General features: G+C 36.4%; 1 protein-coding gene across 4 annotated transcripts in view; it reads right to left on the bottom strand.

Annotated features, from left to right (window-relative positions):
* SH3GL3 (SH3 domain containing GRB2 like 3, endophilin A3) overlaps positions 1–23286 on the bottom strand; it is a 132643-nt gene that overhangs the window by 41748 nt on the left and 67609 nt on the right. For 2 of the 4 annotated variants that reach the window (XM_043986446.1, XM_043986448.1), the window contains exon 2: positions 10214–10282. The exons of the other annotated variants lie outside the window; for them this stretch is intronic. In XM_043986446.1, the coding sequence (XP_043842381.1) occupies positions 10214–10282 (69 nt within the window). The remainder of the gene's footprint in view (positions 1–10213; positions 10283–23286) is intronic. 4 annotated transcript variants of the gene reach the window in all.

Genomic DNA, 23286 nt, shown 5'->3' with positions numbered 1-23286 from the left:
AGAGTAGTAATAAGAACTGAGTTAATTTATGCTGAGGCCAGAAAACTACTCTCAAAGGGCACACATTACAAAGTGAAAGTTCTAATCTTTCTTTAGTGCTGGCATTACTGAGTGTGCATTTCATAACCTCTCACCTTACTACCTGAGTAGTGCTGAGGTGTAAACAAGGTATTTTCTATTGTATATATAAATCTAATAAATGGAGGTAGTTTAAAACTCAAGTTCTTCTGCCTCATATCTCTCTCTGTTCTCTAATCCATCCTCCAAAACAATATTTCTTTTCTTTTTGAATTTTTTTGGTGAAACAATTGGGGTTAAGTGACTTGCCCAGGGTCACACAGCTAATAAGTGTTAAGTGTCTGAGGCCAGATTTGAACTCAGGTCCTCCTGACTGCAGGGCCAATGCTCTATCCACTGTGCCACCTAGCTGCCCCCAAAACAGTATTTCTAAAGCACAGGTCTGACCATGTCACTCCCTTCTTCTAAAAGCTCTAATTATCTCCTATTGATCTAAATTTAAAACACACACACACATGCTGTTAATGTTACACATTACAAGCTGTGCGGTTCAAACTAACTCTGTTGCTCTATCTCATAAATAACAATTCCTAAAATCTCCTTTTTCTGAGCTTTTGTACAATCCATGTCCCCAACTTGAAATGCTCTTCCTTCTCACCACTACCTTTTATAATATCTCTAGCTCCCTTCAATACTCAACTCAAATGCTACTTCTAATTCAAAGCTTTTCCTGACTTCCAACTGCTTGTTCTCTTAACACAAAAGCTAAAATTGTTTATATTCTAGTATGTGTATACATATACATATGTGGACAAGCACACACACACACACAGACATATACATGCTTATACATACACAGGTTTTTATCTTTGTTATTTTGTCCCCTAACAAAGTGTAAACTCTTTGAGGGTAAAAATTTCTCCCTTGCTTTTATATCTACAACCCTATACTTCATGAAACACAATAAAAATTAATGAATGCTTATTGATTATTCCCATATAGCATGCCTAACTTTTGATTCAAGTGGCCATGAGGTCCCTTTGTAGAAAGTAATCTAGACGGTAGGAACTATTTAACATGTGTATTTGTGCCAGGGGTCTAAAACAGGAATTGGCACACAGTAGGCATTTAAATACTTGCTTATTAACAATTAGGAGCAGCCTTATATAATAAATGGTATAAATTAAGTGACTAAAAGCTACTGCTCACAAATATCCAGCAGAGGCCCTAATCGGAATTAATCTTGAATCAACCAAGTGTTTTTCATTAAAACAGGGGAAAAAACCTTTATGAATAAAAGTATGTAAATTCTAACAATACTAGTAAATATGTCTATGCAACATAAGAGAGGGAAAATCTCCTTGTATTCCCACCATTAAAAAAAAATCCCAAACTGTAGGTATTTGAGGGATATGATTTTATTATATTTAATATGCTGCAGGTATTTACATTGCAATTTAATAGTATACTGAAGACCAATTGCCACATAAACACAAGTAAATAACTTAGTTAAAAACTCAATGCACTTTGCTATAGGTCAGCAGCAACACTAAATGAAAAGAGCACTGGACTGGGAGAAGCAGGGCACAGGTCCTAAATTCATCTCTGCCACTGTCTAACACAGTGACATTGGATGTTACTCTGAACCCTCTCTGATCCAAAACTTCCTCATTCATAAAATGGAACTGACTAAAAACACCAGCCCCTCCCTTTGACTATATTTTGTCTAGAACCAGGCCTCTACATCACTTCCCAGTCACTTCCAAACTAGGCTAATGTTTTATGTCTTCAGCCCGTGCCTTTTCTGGCTCTTCTGTCTGTGCAATAATGTAACTTGAGTGCAGCTACTATCTTGTTTCCTTCCTTGTATTTGTATTCCTAGTGCTTAGTACAGTGCCAGCACATAGCAAATACATATTAAATTCTTTTTCTTTCTTTCATTCATTCACGCACAGTGTTGTATAGAGGATGGAATAAAATATTGAACATGAAAGCAATTTTTTCAAAAATAGAAAGTACTAAATAAATGTGGGGATGGAGAAGAGGGAACAAAATGGCATAGTAAAGAGAGGGAACTGACTGAGCCTGAGCTCTCCCAAATTCCTCTCCAAACAACTTTAAAGTAATGCCTCAAACCAAATTCTAGAGAGGTAGAACCAACAAAAGGAAGGGGTAGAACAATTTTCTTGCCCAAGACAAGTTAGGAGATGTGGCAGGAAAGTGTGGTAAATAATGGAATTTAGCAGACTGATTGGGATGGGCCACACCTATCCTGAGTGACATATGCTGCTGATGTCAGCAGGAGAAATCACTCTCCACAGGCAATTTGAAGGACCTCCCCTTTTGGGGGAGGGAGAGTAAACGCTCACTGAGGGGAGCTCACGCTCTTTCCGGAGTCACTTTCCTTCTGGTGGTGAGAGCTGCAGGAGCGGGCAGAAAGAGGTTTTTTTCCTGGCAGTTTGTCCTGTGGGCCCTGACTACAAAGCTGTTTCCCATTGAAGCTACGGACCCCAGGTGGTGAGTTAACACACGAACCCTGCTCTTTTGAATTAGCTGAACTGGAAGCGAGTTTGGGGATTGTATAGACTTAGTTTAGAGTTAGGGGGATTATCCATTTTTCTTTTTCCCTATTCACTTGTCTTTGATTTTATTAATTTCACTTTTGCTGTTTATTTTATTCCCATTAATAAAACCTGATTCGTTTGTGGAAAAGAGGCTCTTAGGCTCCTTTCTTATTGGCCTGGGAGAAATATCTAAAAAGGCAGTTTGGAGGGGAGGGAGCTTTGGGCCTAGAGGTCCCTCATTATTTCCAGGACCCCAATATTACGGCAAGCCACTCAATTAGCTCTCCCTATATCAAATCTGGCCCCAACAAAAAGTCTCTGTCACCAGAGTGGTGGTCAGGTTTGGAGTACAGTGCAGTGCAGGCCACATCCTGACAAGCCAGCAGCAAGCCTCAGGACAGTGCAGCAGATTATGATAGAAGCTCTAGACTCTCAACCCACATACAGGGAATCTTTTGTGGCCCCTGGGGGCAGGGCTCTGTTACACTGCCCATATTCGGTTCCAGGTTCTAGTCTGAGTGTGAGGAAGGCAGTTAGAGTGTACATAGAGGGCACAGGTGTGAATTTACTATAATGGGATAATTTTTAAAAAAATAAAATTGAGGGGTGAGGAGCAATACATGGGGAAAAGGGGAAAGAGCGATATAGAATGGGGTAAATTATCTCATATAAAAGAGACATGGAGCACCTAGGTGGCGCAGTGGATAAAGCACCAGCCTTGGATTCAGGAGGATCTGCGTTCAAATCTGGCCTTAGACACTTGACACTAACTAGCTGTGTGACCCTGGGCAAGTCACTTAACCCTCATTGCCCTGCAAAAAAACCCCAAAACAAAAAAGAGACATGAAAGGAATAGCTTTTCCAGTACAAGGGAATTTGGGGAGGTAATATTTGAACCTTACTCTAATTGAAATTGGCTCAAAGATAATAATAACATACACTCAGTTGGGTATAGAAATCTAGCTTCCCCTACAGGAAGTAGGGGGAAGGGAAATCACAGAAGAGGGGAAAGGTTTTAATGGAAAAGAGGGCAGATTGGGGAGGTGGTGATCAGAAACAAAACCAACTTTTGAGGAGGGACAGGATTAAAGGAGAGAGAGAGAAGAATAAACAGTGGAAGCGGGGAGAAGGATGGAGGGAAATACATACTTACAAATCGTAATTGTGAATGTGAATAGGACAAGCTCTGCCATAAAATGAAAGTGGATAGCAGAGCGGATTAAAAACCAGAATCCAACAATATGTTGCTAACAAGAAACATACTTAAAATATGAATGCGCGCGCGTGTGCGCGCGCACACACACATACACACACACAGTATAAGGTAAGGGACTGGAACAAATGAAATTCAAAATAAGAAAGCCATTGAGCTAATAAATAAAACTAGGGCCTGACTTTATGAAAAATCAATAAAATGGATAAACTATTGGTTAATTTGTTGTTGTTTTTTAAAGTAAGAAAACCAAATTAACAGCATCAAAAATGAAAAAAAGGAACTCACCAACAAAGAGCAAATTAAAGCAAACATTAGGAGCTATTTTGCCCAATTAATTGCCAATAAATCTGAAAATCTAAGTTAAATGGATGAAGATTTTCAAAAATGTAAATTGCCCAGATTAACAGAAAAGGAAATAGAATGCTTAAATAACCTTATCTTAGAAGAAGAAATTGAATAAGCCATAAATGATCTTCCCCCACTAAAAATTCCTCAGGACCAGTTGGATTCACAGGGAATTCTACCAAACATCTTAAGTACAATTAATTACAATAAAACAAACTATTTGGAAAAAAAGGCAAAGAAGGAACCTGACTAAATCACTTTTATGATACAAATATGAGACATACCTAAACTAGGAAGAGCAAAAGCAGAGGAAGACAGACCAATTTCCCTAATGAATATTGATGCAAAAATTTCTAATAAAACACTAGCAAAGAAATTACAGCACTATATCACAAAGATAATATACTATGACCAGGTGGGATTTATACCAGAAATGCAGGGCTGGTACAATATTAGGAAAACTATCAGCATAACTGATATGTTATATGTTGATATGGCAATAACAAAACCAACAAAAATCATACGATCATCTCAAGAGATGCAGAAAAGGCTCTAAACAAATACAACAATAATTCTCATTCCTATTAAAAACACTAGAAAGCATAGGAATGGAACTTTCCTTAAAATTATAAGTAGTATCTATCTAAAACCATCAGCAAGCATTATCTGTAATGGAGATAAGGTAGGAGCCTTCCCCATAAGATCGGGGCGAAGGAACAATGCCCATTATCAACACTATTATTCAATAGTGTACTAGAAATGCTAGCTATGGCAATTAAGAGAAGAAAAAGAAATCGAAAGAATTTGAACAGGCAATTAGGAAACAAAATTATCATTATTTTCAGAAAATATGATGATATACTTAGACAACCAAATAAAAAACTAGCTAAAATAATTAACAACTTCAACAAAGTTGCAAGGTATAAAATAAACTCACTTAAGTCATTAGCATTTCTATATAGTATATTGCCAACAAAGTCCAGCAGGAAGCGATAGAAAGAAAAATTCCACTTAAAATAACTTCAGATGATATAAAATACATGGGAGTCTACCTGCCAAGATAGACCAAGAAACTACATGAATAAAATTACAAAACATATCTTACACAAATAAAGTAAGATCTAAATAATTTGAAATATGTTAATTGCTCAAACCAATATGTTAAAAAATGACAAGTCTACAAAAAAAGAATTTTACTACATAGGAAAAAATAATAAATTTCATCTGGAAGCTCAAAAGGTCAAGAATATAAAGAGAATCAATGAAAAAAATGTGAAGGAAAGTGGTCGAGTAGTACCAAATTTCAAATTGTATCACAAAGCAGTAATCATCAAAACAATCTGATACTGGCTAAGAGGGTAGCTAGGTGGCACAGTGGAGTGAGCACCAGGTTTGGAGTTAGGAAGATTCATGTTCCTGAATTCAAATCTGGGCTCAAACACTCACTAGCTATGTTACCCTGGACAAGACACTTAACTCTTCTTCAGTTTCCTCATCTATAAAATGAGCTAGAGAAGGGCAAACTATTCCAGTATCTTTGCCAAGAAAATCCTAAATAGGATCATAAAGAGTTGGACATGACCGAAAATGACTGAACAAGAAAAATAAAATATGACAGAAAAGGAAAATGAGAAATGTTGGAGATGTGGAAAAATCGAAACATTAATGCACTTTTGTTGGAGCTGTGAAGTGAGCCAACCATTCTGGAGAGTGATTTGGAACTATGCACAAAGTACTATAAAACTGTGGATATCCTTTGACCTAGCAACACCACTACAAGGTCTGAGTCCTAAAACGACCAAAGGAAAAGGACCTATATGTACAAGAATATTTGTAGGGGATATGGGGAAAATGAAGCATTAATACATTCTTGGTAAAGTTGTAAACTGATTCATTCTGCAGAGCAATTTGGAACTATGGCCAAAGGGCCATAAAACCATGCATACTCTTTGACCTAGTAATACCACTACTAGGTTGGTATCCAAAAAAAAGATTTTTAAAAAGTTGAATTCAAAATTGGGAAGATGCCCATCAATTGGAGAATGACTGAACAAATTGTAGGATGAGATTATGATGGAACACTATTGTGCTATAAGAAATGCTGAACAGGATGCTATCAGAAAAACCTAGAAGGACTTGTATCAGCTGATGCAAAGTGAAATGTACTGTATACAAAAAAACAGCAATATTGTGCAATGATCTGCTGTGAATGACTTGGTTATTTTCAGCAATACAATGATCCAAGAAAACTCTGAAGGACTTATGAAAAATGCAATCCATCTACAGAGAAAGAACTGATGGTGTCTGAATACAGACTGAAAAATATTTTTTGTTAGTCCCTTTTTCTAAAGTTTTTTGTCTGTTTTCTTTCACAAGCTGACTAATGTGGAAATGTTTTGCATGACTACACACATATAACTTATATTGAACTGCTTAAGTTCTTAAGGGGGGTGGGGAGGGAGAAAAGAATTTGGAACACAAAATTTTAAAAATCGATGTTAAAATTTGTTTTTACATGTAATTTGGGGAAAAATAACATTTTAAATAAGAAAACAAACAAACAAAATGATATGAAGTTATACTTAGAGAACTCTGGAAAGCCAACTAAAATTAACTAAAACATTAACTGCAGCAAAGGCAAATGTACACAAATTATATGCATTTCTGTATATTACCATCCCCCCAAAAAAACTCATCAGGAAGTAAAATAGAAATAACATTTAAAATAACTATAGACTGTACCAAATACTTAGGAGTCAACTTACCAAGATATACAAAAAAACTACAAAGCTATCTTGATGGTAATGACAGACATAAGTAATTAGAGAAATGCTCACTACTCATGGGTAGGCTAGGTTATAATATAATAAAAAATAACTACTACCAAAATACTAATCTACTTATTCAGTAGAGCTAATCTACTTATTCAAACTAGAAAACTATAGAAAACTAGAAAAAATAATAATGAAATTCTTCATGAACCAAAGGTTAAGAATCTCAAAGGAAATAATGAAAAACTATGAAAAGTAAGGCAGATTAATAACTCTTTGGGCAAAATTCCAGATGCTCTCCAAAATGGTTGGATTGTTTCACAATTCTACCAACAATGAATGAGTGTCCCAATTTTTTCACAAGCCCTCTGACATTTCTTAGCCTCCCCTTCTAACATTTTAGCTAATCTGGTAGGTGTAAAATGATATTTCAAGGTTGTTTTAATTTGCACTTCTCTTTTTTTTCTTTTTTTTTTTTTTTAGTGAGGCAATTGGGGTTAAGTGACTTGCCCAGGGTCACACAGCTAGTAAGTGTTAAGTGTCTGAGGCCGGATTTGAACTCAGGTACTCCTGACTCTAGGGCCAGTGCTCTATCCACTGCGCCACCTTGCTGCCCCAATTTGCACTTCTCTTAATCAATAAAGATTTAGAGCATTTTTTCACATGGTTATAAATTGTTTTGATTTCATCAAAAAAACTGCCTATTCATATACTTTTCCCATTTATCAATTGTGGGATGACTTCTATTCTTATAGATTTGACCAAGTTCTTTATATATTTTAGATATAAGATCTTTATCTGATAAACTGTCTATAAAATTTTCCCAGTTTTCTGCTTTCCTTCTGATTTTAGCTACATTTGTACAAACATATATAATATAACTGAAACTATCCATTTTACACCTACCTTTGTTCTCTATCTTTTTTTATATACATAAATTGTTCACCTATCCATAAGTCTGATATATGTTCCAAATATTATGTCCTTGGTCTATTTCCAATGATAATTTGGGAAAACGGAAAAGAACCTATATGTTCTAAAATGTTTATAGCAGCTCTCTTGTGGTGGCAACAAACTGGAAATTGCAGGGAAGCTCATAAATTGGAAAAAGATAAACAAGTTGTGGTAAATAATTGTGATGGAATACCACTGTACCATAAGAAATGATGAGTTTAATTATTTTAGAAAAACATAGACTCCCACAAAATAATGAAACACAAAATGAGCAGAACTAAAAGAAGACTGTATAGAATAACAGCAATATTGGTTTAAGAACAACTTTGAGTGAATAAAGTATTTTGACTAATGAATACCTACATTAACTATAAAGGACATATGAAGAAAGTCACTGTCTTCATCCAGAGAAAGAACTGATAAGCATAAGTATGTATAGAATAATTTTAATAGACACACATATATATGCCTATTTTTGTCTAATAGTTGCCATCTCTAGGGGAGGGGAGGGGGAAGGAAGAAAAAAAATAAATTTACATGATAATTGTGTTATATATTAGAAAGAAATAACTTGTTTTATTCCATAAATTACAAAGTAATTTAAAAAAATAAGGCAGCCTACCACTACCAGAATCAAACTACATTACAAAGCAGAAATCATCAAAACAATTTGATGCTAGTTAAAAAATTTTAAAAGGCACTCTCTGGACAGAGTAGGTATACAATATACAGATGAAAATGAACCTAGTAACCTAGTTTTCAATAAACCCAAAGACCCCAGTTATTGACTGGAAGAAAGCCTCAGTATTTGACAAAAAGTGATGGGAAATGCACTGCTATAGAAAGAACTGATAAAAAGAACACTTGTGGATTGTACATATATAACCTGATTGCGATCTTGTGGAGGGGGGGGAAAGGGAAGGAGGGAGGGAGGGAGAAAATTTGGAACTCTAAATCTTATGAAAATGAATGTTGAAAACTACCCAATAAAAAAAAAGAAAAAAGTGATGGGAAGACTGGAACACAGTCAGGAAGAAATTAATGCTGAGATCAATACCTCACATTATATACCAAGATAAGCGGTATCTCCGCCAAGAAAACCCCAAATGGGGTCATGAAGAGTGGGACATGACTAAACCACAATGATAAGAGAAATGGAAATTAAAGCAATTCTGAGGTACTACTTTTCACCCACTGGATTGATAAAGTTGACTAGAAAAGAAAAATTAGAAATGTTTGAGGAAGTTATGAAAAAAGGGCATACCGATGCACTGTTGGTAGATAGAAAGCAATTCGGACTTATACTTCAAAAGTTATTAAGCTGAACATACCCTTTGACCCAGTGCTATCACTGTTGGTCCATACCCCACTGAGATCAAAACAGAAAGGATGGTCCAATATGTGTAAAAATATTCATCACAGCTCTTCTATGGTCATAAAAACCTGGAAACTAAAGGAGTGCCCATCAATTGGAGAGTGGGTAAACACATTATTATACATGAACATAATGGAATACTATAGTGTCATAAGAAATGATAATGGTGATGTTTCATAGAAACCTGGGACAACTTGCATAAGCAGGGTGAATTGAACAGAGCCAGAACAATTCATACCAAAACAACATCATAATAAAAATGAACTAGTGTGAAACACTGAACAGTTCTGATCAACCATGATCATAAAGATCTAATGATGGAGAAGAGTGCTACCCATTTCATCACAGTTGATGGACTAAATATGCAGAATAAGACAAATTTTTGGACATGGCCAATATATAAATTCGTTCTTTTTGACTATCTTAAAGTAGAAAGGGTTTTATAATCCTTACCCTTTCCAAATAGATTTTAATCTTACTGCATAATGTTCTTAGGATCATAGGATTATAGAATGGAACTCAGAGGAGTCCAACTCTCTAATTTTACATAGAAGGAAACTGAAGCATAGAGAGGCTTAGGAACTTGTTCTGAGCCACAAAGGTAGTATCTGAGACAGGATTGGAACTCATTTCTTCCCTACTCAAAGACCAGCCCTTTTTTCCATCAGGCCATCTTGGCTTCCTTTTAAATAGTTTCATGGCTCTACCCCAAATCACCTTTAAGTTATTCAAAGTCCTACATCCCATCAAAGCCCCAAAATGTTTAGGACTGCATACTTGGAATCTATCCAAGGTTTAGCATTAGAAAAGGATAACCTATCGGAGTTCTATAGCCCATGTTCTGGTTTATACACCCTGGAATTCTCATTTGCTTTAGTGATGGCAGAAAGTTTTAGTGAAAAACAAAATCTCTCAGTTCATAATGTCAATGTCAATCTTATCTAATTTGCACATGAAAATTTTTTCTCACCCTTTGCATTTCTATGAATTCTTCATCTAGTTTCGTTTTTTCTACTCGACTGATTTTTTCACTAAAGTACTGCAAAAACAAACAGAAAATAATTACATTATATGGCATGTCATAACATTTTAACAGGTGGTAAAAATAATTTGTATTTTCAGTTTGTCAATTAAAAACCTAGTTTTTCAGTAGATAGAAGACAGAAGGATTCTTTTCAGTAAAATGAGTCATACTCCCTAAAGAATGAAAGAGGGAGAAAGGAAAAGGAATAAACATTTATATGGTGCCTACTATGTGCCAGGCTCTGTGTTAAGCACTTTTTTACAAATATTATCTCATTTGACCTTATTTGACAAACCTGGGAGGTAACTACTAATATTATCTCCATTTTATAGTTGAGGAAATTGAGTCAGAGTTCAAGTGACTTGCCTACAATCACATAGCTAGCAAGCATCTGAGGCTAGATTTGAACTCAGTTCTCAGACTCCAAGCACAGTAATGTATCAACTGCACCACCAGCTGCTTCTAAAGAATCTCTCTCTGTAATTTTCTGGGATTAGAGGGGCTATCCATAAACACCCTAGGGCCTTTGAAAAGCTAGTGAGCCTGGCCTAGTCTGTCAGTAACTAGGTTCTTTCCTCTTAGGTACATAATTGCAAGTCTCTCTTTGAAGTACATGCCTAAGTATTATCTTCAAGTGGCTCTCCAACTTCCAACCCAGCCCTCAGAAAACTCAGTACAGAAATATAATACCCTCAGGAGCCCCAGGGCCCCCACCAGAACCTTTAGTCTCTTTGGGTTGGTATAGAAAATCTGATATAAATATTTGACTATAACCTATTTTATCTTTATTACCTTAATTACTAAATTTTATCTTATTTCCATTTGTTGTTTTTCTTGCTTTATATAGAGAATAGAAGTACCAATAGGAAGTCCAATAGGGAGCAAGTGTCCTACATAAGGAAGGTTAAATTCCCTTTCTTCCTCTTTTTAACTTTGGCAATCAATCATTCAGCAAACATTTATTAAGCACCTATTATGTGCCAAGTATTCGATTGAGTTGATCTCCCATTAGATGACCTGTTGGTGAAAAACCTGAATAAACTGATCCAATTCCCATTAAGGGAGGCTATTTAAAGAATTCCAGTGTTCACAATTGTTTGATTCTATATTTTTCTTTAATCTTCATAATGAGGATTTGACTAGAGTCAGGATCATTTCCTAGAAGATTTTCTGGTAGATGATTATATATGCCTGACACTACGTTACCTTACAAAAAAACATATACAAAACTCTTCTAAAAGTCCTAACATAGGATAAAAGAGTCCAATAACTGTGACCCATAATTAAGCAGTTAAAAACACATTTATTAAGTACCTCTGTGCCAGGTCCTTGGGTACAAAAGTGAAACCATCTCTGCCCCTCAAGGAACTTATATTTCTATCAGGTAGGTCACCTCTCTAAACTCCAGTTTTCTCATATGTAAAATGGGAAGAATGAATTACTTGTAGTACCTACTTCACAGGCTATCTGTGAGGCTCAAATGCAGTCAAGCCTGAAAAGCACTTTGAAACCTTAAAATGCTATATCAATTTCAGTTCATGATAATCATCTTGTATATTTGGATTATTTTCCAATTGAGCCTTTCCTGTCCCATGATGACCTAGATAAACTCACCCCAACAAAAAAGTAAATTATTATGCTGCTCTTTTATTTAAATCATAAACATTTTTATTTAAAGTTTTGAGTTCTAAATTTTATCCCTCCTTCCCTCCCTCCCCTATGCCTTCCCTAAAGCAATAAGCAGTCAGATATGGGTTATACATGTGCAATTATGTAAAACATTATCATATTAGTTATTTTCTATAAAAATTTGAGTATAAGAAAAAATGCCATGCTTCAGTATGTGCTTCATCATTAGTCCTTTGGTATTGTCTTGAATCACTGTATTGCTGAGAATTGTTAAGTCATTCACAGTTCTTCATCAAACAATATTGCAGTCACTGTGCACAACTTTTTCCTGGTTTTGCTCACTTCACTATACATCAGTTCATACAAGTCTTTGCAGGCCTTTATGAAAGTATCCTGCTTGTTATTTCTTATAGCACAATAATATTCCATCACAATCATATACCACTATGATGCTTTCTTAAACCAGATCAATTGGACCTGCTCAATTTTGGTTGTACTGGTAACAACAGTAACCTAATGGAAAAATTTTCTATGTGAGAATGTTTTTGAATGTACTTCCCAATGTCTAAAAGCCTTATTTTAGAACATGGCAGAATGTGAAAGCAAAAATCCTGACTTTCCAACCTTCCTCACTCTTCAACATTCTCTGTTTATATGGCTTCTAAATGGCATTGCTTTTATTTCTCCAATAAGTTCTACTCCAATGCCTCATCCTGATATGAAGTAACCTTGAGGTCTTGAAAGCCAACTGTCCTGGAGAACTCTGCCTGTGGAAGTTGCTGCCAAGATGAAAAAGCTTCTAGGTTCAAGTCTGAAAAGATGCTGCCTCCCCCTTGGCTTAGTACAGACAGGCTCTTCTCAGGAAGGTTCATCACCAAGGGATGAAATGTAGAACATATAGAACGGGAAGTTTATCATTTCTATCGGTGGAAGAAGACACAACTATAAAATAATATTAAGGATGATTGTTAACATTTCTATAGAGTTATAAAGTTTGAAAAGTGTTTTATGTATACCTTGCCACACTTGATCTTCACAAAAAACCCTGTGTTGTAGATGGTTACAAGGTATTATTCCCAATCTACGGATAGAAAACCTGAGTCTCAGAGAAGTTAAATTCATTGTCCATGGTCACAGAGATAGTAAGGATCAGAAATGGGATATGAACCCAGTTTTTCCTGCCTCTCAATCCAAAAGTCAATGCATGATGCCATTCATTCCTCCAAGAAGTCCTATTCTAGCATCAAATTCTGATATAAAATAGACTTGAATTCTTGAGAGCTAACTGTACCGGAGAACTCTGCCTATGAAAGGCAATGACATCATCAGTACATTGGCTTGTACTTGTATGGCACTTTATAATTTACAAAGAATTTTCGTGGAAACACTGTCTTTCAATTGATCCTCCCACAACCATTCTGTGAGTTAGGCAATTGAGGTATTACTGATGCTATTTTACAGATAAAGAAATAACATTTCTCAGAAAGAACATTAGTATGCTCATTCAAAGCTCTTTTCAATATACCACACAGTCACAAAACAAATGTCCCCATGTCAAAGGTTTCAGGTCTTTTTGTACCTAGGACCACCAATACTAATGCAGTAGAATAAAGAGGGACATGGCTAGCATAATATTACTGTGAAGAAAAGCAATTTGGGGTAATCGCATTGTGATTATCTATCAATTCACTAACTCCTACTCCCTGACTCCACAGTCATTTCCCTGTTGTCAGATTGCTGCTACATTCCCATCTTCTGCCTTCCTTACTAGATTTCATATACCCAGTAAACCTTGGCTTGATGCAGCATAGACTCTGGTTTACATTCACATATATCATGGGTAGGAACATTCCCCTTTTTGTCTAGAACAGTCCTAACATAGGATAAAAGAGTCCAATAACTGTGACCCATAATAAAGCAGTTAAAAATGCATTTATTAAGTACCTCTGTGTCAGGTCCTTGGATACAAAAGTGAAACCATCTCTCCTATATCTAGCCAAGGATCCAATAGACTATATAAAAATCAAGCCTACAATGTCCATCTCTATCCTTGAAACGAATATTCTAGACCAGATTAAAGTGATACTTTCCCCTTTAACTTATTCTGATCTTCTATATAACTTGTTCTTCTACCCCTTGAAGCAATATTGTCATTGAATATGATTAAATGTTATACCCTTGTCACTATAATATATTTGAACATTTTTGTATCTTTTGCAAAGCTACTTCTTCACAAAAAAACAACAATATTTAAAATCACACTGAATTCATTTAGTATTCCTATAATGTACTCACCATGTATAATTCTATATTATGGTTATCTGTGTCATGGTTATCAATGACGCTGCCCTATCAGTTATTCCAGGAGGAGGACACTCTATCTCACAGCTCTGGGCTTTCTCTTTGGCTGTCCCCCATTTCTAGGAATGCTCTTCCTCCTCCATTCCAACTACTAACTTCCTTGACTTTGTCTAAGTTCCAAATACAATTCCACCATCTACAGGAAGCCTTCCCACCCTCTCTTTATTCCAGTGTTTCCCTCTTTTAATTATTTCCTACTCATCCTATATATTGCTTGCTTGGTATATATTTCTTTACATGTTGTATCTCCCACTAGATTGTAAAGCAAATTGAGGGCACAGAGCTATCTTTTGCCTTTTTTTGTATCCACAACACTTAGCACATTGTATAGCACACAGAAGACACCTGATTGTGATTGACTGAACCAAAGGAACTGGGAATGCTTAAATTCAAGAAGGGAAGACCTAAAGGGAACATAGGATCACACCGACTATCTGAAAGGCTTTCATGTGGGAGAGGGATTGGACTTGTTCTGGTGACAGAAGAAACATAAGAAATGGGTGAAAGCTTTAAAGATGCAAATGGAAAGAAAAATTTTAAAACAATTTAAGCTGTCTCAAAGTGGGGAAGAGGAAGTCCTTTCAACGGAAGTCTTCAATCAGAAAAAGGATAACCACTTGTTTGGGATTGCTGAAGAAGGTATTCTTGGTCTTGGTCAGAGTCCAAAGTGGGTAAGAATAGATAGCCTTTGAAGTTTCTTTTGAGCTCTGCAATTCTTTGATTATGCACTTGTCGTGAATTCTGTTGATTTTTACACCTTTAATATCCCTCTATGAGACCATAAGCTTTATAACAGGACTGTTTTAGCTAAGTGTAATATCTTGCACAGTACTCTGCACTTATGAGGTTTTTAATATACATTTGAGGAACTGAAATAAATGAAAAGGAATAAGAAAATTGCAATGGAATAAGGCTTTTGTCTGATTCCATTAATTAATTTTCTGAGGGTCTAAAGAATTGTTTAAACTTTATTCACAACATATCTTTTGAGCAATGCTAAGCATGCAAATATATATTACAGAGAAGGTGAAATCTGAAGGAAAAGAATGAGGTAGGAGGAAGAAAAAGAGATAGAAGAAGAGGACAGATTTACAAAATGTTTTACAAGTATTATCTCATTTTATCTTCACACCAACCATATGAGGTAGGTGCTGTTATGAACCTACTTTACATATCAGGAAATTGGTAAAGTGATTTGCCCAGGATCAGATAGCTATTAAATGCCTGAGGCCATTTTTTAGTTCAGGCATTCTTGATGCTGGAAAGCACCCCACAGTAGGCTCAGGTAGAATATTGGTCATTACATTTCTTGATTAAATGAAGTTTTAAACACTAATAGTGTTATTAAGACAATACCTCAAACAGAATCAAGCTAAAAGTACCCTCAAAACTTATCAGGTTCAAATTTTGCCTTCTACCAGAGAAATCATAGAAACACAAATTTCCACTAATAAACGGACAAGTAATTTTGAGGTAGTACACATTCCCTCAATAATCTCCTCATGATTTACATGAACTGATGCTGAGTAAAATGAGAACCAGAAGAAAATTGTACACACTAATAGCAACATTGTGCAATGACCAACTATGATAGAATTAGCTCTTCTTAGCAACAGAACAATCAAAGAATTCCAAAGGACTCATGATAGAAAATGCTATCCACATCCAGAGAAAGAACTATGGAGTCTGAATGCAGATCAAAGCATACTATTTTCGCCTTGGTTTTTTTTTCTTTCTCATGTTGTTTCCCTTTTTTCTGATTCTTTTTCACAACATGACTAATGTGGAAATTTAACATGACTGTACATTTATAACATATCAGATTGTTTGCTGTTTTAGGGAGGAGGGAGGGAGAAAAATTTAAACTCAAAATCTTATAAAATGTTGAAAACTATTATTACATGTAATTGGAAGAAAAATACTATTAATTAAAAAATAATCTTTTCATATTATGCAGGTTCTGCAGGGCCCTCCCTAGCTGGGATCCAGTAACCCTTTCCAACTGATCAAACAGTTTGGAAAAGACCTCAGGAAAAAAATATTTTGCCTCCAGAACTGTTAAACTTTTGTCCTTGGTAACAAGCAAGGATCTTGCAAAAATTACTTCTCTTAATAAACTTCACAAGAAGAATGTCCTCAGAATGAATTCAAAATCTATTCTCCATCTTTAAAGAAAGCTCCTGGGGGTAGCTAGGTGGCACAGTGAATTAAGCGCCGGCCCTGGATTCAGGAGTACCTGAGTTCAAATCCAGCCTCAGACACTTGACATTTACTAGCTGTGTGACCCTGGGCAAGTCACTTAACCCCCATTGCCCTGCCAAAAAAAAAAAGAAAAAAGAAAGCTCCTTTTCCCTCCAAAATAAAAATTTGCTATCTAAATATATTTTCAAAACCCTATCGCAGGAATATTCTTGGATTAATAGGATTAGGTAAGAAGATCATAGATTTTTAGAGAAAGTTAGAGAGATGAAGAAGTTCAATTCCATTTTACAGATGAGGAAGCTGAGGCCCAGAGGTATAGTGGTTCGCCCAGGTCACCCAGGTAGGTGGGATCTAAACCCAAATTTTCTGCTTTTAGTTTGATATGCTACATCATATTGATTTACTATATCAGCATTTGATTTACCATATCATATTGACTTTTGTTTTATCCTTTATGAGGAAGAAGTAAACTTTAAGCACACATTCTATTATTTAGTAATGAGCTATTTTATTCAATTTCTATTCTAATCAACTCAAGAAAAATGTATTAACTGCCTATTATGTTCAAGGTCATATCTACAAGAGAAAAAAACAGATAAAATACAAAGCCTGTCCTCAAGGAATTCACAATCTAATGAAGGAGTCTGGAGAAAAAGAGACAGGTAACTATGAAACTAGTGAGAATGAAATAGAAGCAAAGGAGAGGTGTCACTATGAGAAATCTGAGGGAAGAGCTATCACTTTAACTTAGAAGAGTCAGGAAGGGCTAATGGAGAACCCAATCTGATTGTGGTCATAAAGGATGTAAGTTACTACAATAAGGATGGAAAGGGAGTCTATTCTATGCATGGGAATTATCTGTGGACAAAATCAGATAATCTTGGCATAGCAATTAAAGATATTTTAAAGTCTATCATAATACTAATGCTAAAATCAAAGTGGGCTGTAATGGATTTCTGAAATATAAAATGTCATGATCAAAAAAAAAGAGCCTGGATAGCATATTTCATGACATTATCAAAGAGAACTGCCCCAATGTCTTAGAACCAGAGGAAAAAGCAATCATTGAACTAATCTACTGATCACCTCCTAAAAGAAACCCCAAAAGGAAAATTTGAAGGAATATCATTGCCAAATTCCAAAATTATCAGGTAAAGGAGAAAATACAGCAAGCAGCCAAGTTAGAAAAAACTTAAATATTAAGAACCAACAATCAAGATTACACAGAACCTAGCAGCTTCAACACTAAAGGATAAGAGGGCTTGGAATATGGTATCACGGAGGGCAAAGGAATTTGGATTACAACCAAGGAATGTACTACTCTACAAAATTAATCATAATTTTCAGGGGAAAGATGGGCATTCAATAAAATAGGGAACTTTAAAACCTTCCTAATGAAAAGCCCAGAACTGAACAGAAAATTAATTCTTCAAAAACAAGACTCAAGAGAAGCATAAAAACGTAAAATAAGGGGGCAGCTAGGTGGCGCAGTGGATAAAGCACTGGCCCTTGATTCAGGAAGACCTGAGTTCAAATCCGGCCTCAGAACACTTACTAGCTGTGTGACCCTGGGCAAGTCACTTAACCCTCATTGCCCCACAAAAAAAAGGTAAAATAAGGGGGGGGGGAAATAATACATTATTCAATAAAGTTAAAATGTTTACATCCCTACATGGAAAGAAGATACTTGTAACTCTTGAGAACTGTATCTCTATTAAGGTATATAGGAGTACACATAGACAAAGGGTATGGGTATAAGTTCATTTTGATGTGATGATATTAAACATTTACATAAGATACATGCTCTGGCCTTGAGAAGCTTACAGTACAGACACATAGTACAAATAACTATTAATACATGATAGAAGCACCAAAGATGTACAGCCAGGTTATTGTATGAATTCTGATTGGGAGAACTATCATAAACAATTGGAGGGTTAAAAGAGTGCTTTCTTGAGATGAATTTTATGGTGTACAGAAATGTAGCCAAACTATGGACAGATGGAAAAAATATTACAGGCAGGGTGCATTTTGAGTATAATGGAACAGTGTGGGCAAAGGTGTGGAGTAAGTATGGAAGATGGCAACTAATACAATTTAGCCATAGCATAGACATAGAAGGGAGTCTTGAGACTGGGGCAGGGGGAGGATGGCTAACCATTTGTGCAGAGCCTAGAATTGCAGGCTAAAGGTACATTAACTTTATTCAAAAGTCAGCAGGGAACTCTCCCCCGCCCCATGGTTCTGAGTGGTTTTAATATTTGTGCTAAAATAACACACCTTGGCCCCATTCATGCCCCCGTGCAAGGAGGTTGCAGTGAAAGGGGGCCTTGTAGGGTGGTTTGGAGTTGTTTGGTAAAGTGAGAAAAAAAATATGTAGAAATTGCATGTTATTAAGCTATAGCAGCTTTTCACTATATAGGTTTGCAAGTGATCTTTATCAGGGCTAAACTGAATGGGATTTTCTCAGCCTTCTCTATCCAAGAAGCCAATCTTCTTCTTATTTTTCTTTTCTTTCATTCCACCCTCCCTATTATGCTTCTGTCCCTGCCATGAAACAACAATATATTGATAAAACTAAACATAAGATTGTTAGTTCCATGAATGCAGGGACTACATCCAACTCATGTGAAAATCCCTCAGACTTTCTACAATAGTGCCTTATACAGTAGGAACACTGAGATAAGAGATGGAAGGGGCATAATAGGCCATCCATTCTGATCCCCTTGTTTTATAGATGAGGAAACTGAGGCCCAGAGAGGTTAAATGACTTGCCTGAGATCACACAGTCTAATCCCAAAGAGCACGGATTCAAACCCAAGTTCCCTGCCTCTAAAGCCAAGGCTCACTCCACTATACCATGCTGCCTTAAATGCTGACTGAAGTTTTGCTAAGTGAATGAACTTTTTTTAAAGTTCTGTTTAAATGCGATTTATTTTTTAAAATTCTGTCAAATCATACATGGTATCTAAAACAGAAAATAGTTTTCATGAAAATTGAATATGAGCTAAAGCTGCTATGGGAACCAAATAAGAACTGTTTAATGTCTAAATCTTATTTTTTACTTCAAAACTTCTAGAATTTGTGATTTCAGCTGGCACTGAGTATGCCATCCATCACCACTTAGGAGACATTTTTCTTGAGTTGCTGTGGCTGAAACAATCATCACACACTACATCCTCTCTAGCAATGACCCTCTCTGAACTGATCTCGGCTGCTCCTCAGACAGGAGACAGTTCCTCCCCCAGGCTTATACTTTCAGCCCTTGCAGCATTGAGGGCAGCTTTGCCAGGCCCTGAGCTATGCTTGGAATAACTCAAGAATCCAATCACTTCTCTGTTAAGGGTAAAGTGTCTGACTGGGCCTGTAATGGAAATATCTTATTCCTGAATTTCAATTTCAGTTTACAGAAGTACTACAAGAGGAGGCAAAAAGCTAGTGGAGGAATGGCTGATTTTATTTCTTTTCTGAAAAGGTCAAATGATAAGAGAAAACACTCCTTTTTATTGGAAAAGAAAGCCTCAAAGGCTTATTCATACTATTTTCTTGCTTCTCCTATGTGAATGTGAGTATATGAAGGCTTGTAGGAGGAATATGAAAGGTAGTACTGCTTTTTTCTCCCTGGCTGGACAGCATTTCTATCTTGGTACCCAAGAGATTGAAGAGATAAAAAGCCATACTGACGAAACCACGGGATGAGGAAAAGAGCCTGCAATATCAAAAGACTCTAGAAAATCATAGCTAGCAGTGGGAAAAGCCTACTTCCACAAATTCCTAACTCAAGCTGTCCTTACATACTTTAATCCAGAGGTTCTTAAAATGTTTAATATGAGGCAGCTAGGTGGCTCAAAGGATAAAGCACTGGCCTGAGTTTCAAATCCGCCGCCTCAGACACTTGACATTTTACTAGAAGTTTTTGGAGCAGCGATATGTTGTAGAAACGAGCACTGCACTGGGGAGTCAGATCTTGCTCTAGTCTACCCATTAACTAGTTTTGCTGGGTAAGTCATGTCATCTTCCTGTACCTTAGTTTCCTCATCTGTAAATTAAGGAGTTTGATAACAGTTCTCTAAAAAAGTCCTTTCAGGACAGCCAAGGGGCACGATGGATAAAGCACTGACCCTGGATTCAGGAGGACCTGAGTTCAATCCCACCTCAGACACCTGACAATTACTAGCTGTGGACCCTGGGCAAGTCCACTTAAATCCCATTTGCCTGCCCCCCCCACCAAAAGAAGTTTCATAACTTGGGTGGGGAAAAACTATTTCTGTAATTCCACTAATCTCTAATGGAGATTTAGCATATTCTCAATCATGAATTTTCCAAAATTATTTATTTATTCTGAGAATAGGTCCTTTGGCTTCACTAGACTGCCAAGGAGTATGTGACACGCAAAAAGATAAAAATCTCTGCTCCAAGTTGATGTTCCAAGGAAATTCAAAAGAGGCATACACAAAACATGGGCTATAACCAAAGCTTCTTAACTTGTGGGTCATGACATAACTGAAAGTGGGGGTTGCAAAAAATTTGGCAGTAAATGTTTTGATTTGTATACCTATTTTAATATCTATATACCTGGGTCACGTTAAAATTTCTTGGATGAAAGGAGTCATGAGTGGAAAAAGTTTTAAGAAGCTCTGAGCTAGAGAAAAGTGGCAAAATGAAGTCTGGGGATTAATAACAATCCTAAATGAAGATATAATTGAGAAATGAGAAAATAATCCCATTATACTGAGACTATCCAAATCTGGCATGCTTAGTGTGGTCTTCAGACCTAGTGTTCACAACTAGGTTACACTTAAAGTTTTTCCATATAAATACATATATATATATGTGGATATATATACGTGTGCATATTTCAAATACTCTCTCTTTTTTCCCAGAGACAGATATTTACCATGTTCCAAAATTCACTTTCTTGCTGACATTTGATGACATCCAAATCATATGGCAAAATTACTTTGAATTTGTCAGGGCATATATAAATGTCACATTTGAAAGTTATGGGTTTGGGGTGTTATGGGAAGAAATCCAATTTATACCATACAAGCATCAAATTAAAGTTGTATTATGTAATTACTTTTGTAAAAATGAAAAGCATGAGTATCTCTATCTTAAAATGACAGTTTCCAATTACAAAGATGGAGGATACCTCTTGAAAATACAATTTAGCTGAAAACAAAGGTGAATCTGAAAAACTGACTTCATAAAGTAGTGACCTAAGAGCCAATTGGTCAAAACTCACTGGAACAGTTGGTTTTCTCCTAAATACTTGCTCCAGAAATCATATTAAGATATTAGCCCAATGATCTAACTCTGCCATGGGTTCCTTCCTCTAAAATGGCCCTTGTCCATATAAAACACATACTTCCAGCAGTAAAAGTGGAGTTATTGGCACCCCCATTTTAGAAGGAAACTCAAATACTTTTCATTAACAATACTCAATAAGAGAAGACAAAAGAATAAGAAAAAAATTAGCCTTACCTGGCAAAACTATTTGGGAAGATGTTTTTTTCTAAAAAACCTATTGCTGAGTCATAGCCCAAAGGATAGGAGGAACTGACATTTTCTCAATTCCTCACCAACTTTCAAAACTCTCCAAAATGAAAATTATGCACACAAGTAAAGTAAATGCAACTACCTCCAGAAGACAACACTAGAATGTTGAATGACCTCATGTATTAAAGAGCAGAGAAAGCTCATGTCTAGTCCAGAACATACTCAAAATATCTCCCTCACAACCTAACTCATGCAATTGTGTTCTGACATCCATTCAGCAATTTCCATGCTACTGCTGCTACTACTATCTCTTCCTTTACCCTAAACTACACACCCAGAAAGAAGGTGGAGGTAAAGGGAAGCAGAAGTTTTCTCTAATTGTAATAACAGTACCTATCAATAGCAGTGTTCAGCCAAGAACTAAAAAACAGAGGAAATGAAATCGGAGTAGCAGCCCATGTATAGACCAGCACCTGAAAGGAAAGGGGACTGGAGTCCACCTGGGACCTGTTCTGTCACCACAGGAAGCCACTTGAGGCAGAGACTGAGGACAGTAAAAAGTAAATTCCCCAATAAGGAGAAGGCAGAAACAGATTGAGGTCCTAGCCCGTTTGAAGAATCCACCACCAGGGGCAGGCTAGGTGGCGCAGTGGATAAAGCAACACGCCCAGGGTTCAAGAGGATCCTGAGTTCAAATCTGACCTCAGACACTTGATTACTTCCTAGCTGTTGACCCTGGGGGCAAGTCACTTAACCCTCACTGCCCCACCAAAAAAAAAAAAAGAATCCACCACCAAAGTCATAAAAGTAAAACAATGAACAGTAGGGAAACTTGGAGCATGATGGTAAAGCTTAGGATGGTACAGTGGATACAGTACCAGGCCTGGAGTCAGGAAGAATCATCTTTCTGAGTTTTAAAGCTGTCTCAGACACTTACTAACTGTGTGACCCTGGGCAAGGTCACTTAACTGTTTGCTTTGGTTTCCTCATGTGTAAAATGACTGGAGAATGAAATGGCAAACCTCAAATGGTTGTCAAGAAGATTAGATCATGAATGAAATAATAAACAACAACATGGTTAGGTCTGCATTCAGGAAGGTCAATGTGCCAGCTGAGTAGAGATGTACTAGAACAAGAGAGACAATCCAGGAAGACCAATCAAAAGGTTATTGTAATAGTTTAGCTTTAAGGTAATGAGGACCCACACCAGGATGGGGGCTATGTCAGAGGAGAAAAGAGAGTATATGAAAAATATTACAAAGGTAAAATGCACACAGCCTGCTAAGAGACTGGATAACGAAAGATGATAACAAGGAGCCCAGGATGAT

Source organism: Dromiciops gliroides, chromosome 2 (genome assembly GCF_019393635.1).
Source record: "Dromiciops gliroides isolate mDroGli1 chromosome 2, mDroGli1.pri, whole genome shotgun sequence".
Taxonomy (NCBI): domain Eukaryota; kingdom Metazoa; phylum Chordata; class Mammalia; order Microbiotheria; family Microbiotheriidae; genus Dromiciops; species Dromiciops gliroides.
The sequence above is the reverse complement of the archived record's forward strand: the minus strand, read 5'-3'. Positions and strand labels throughout refer to the sequence as shown.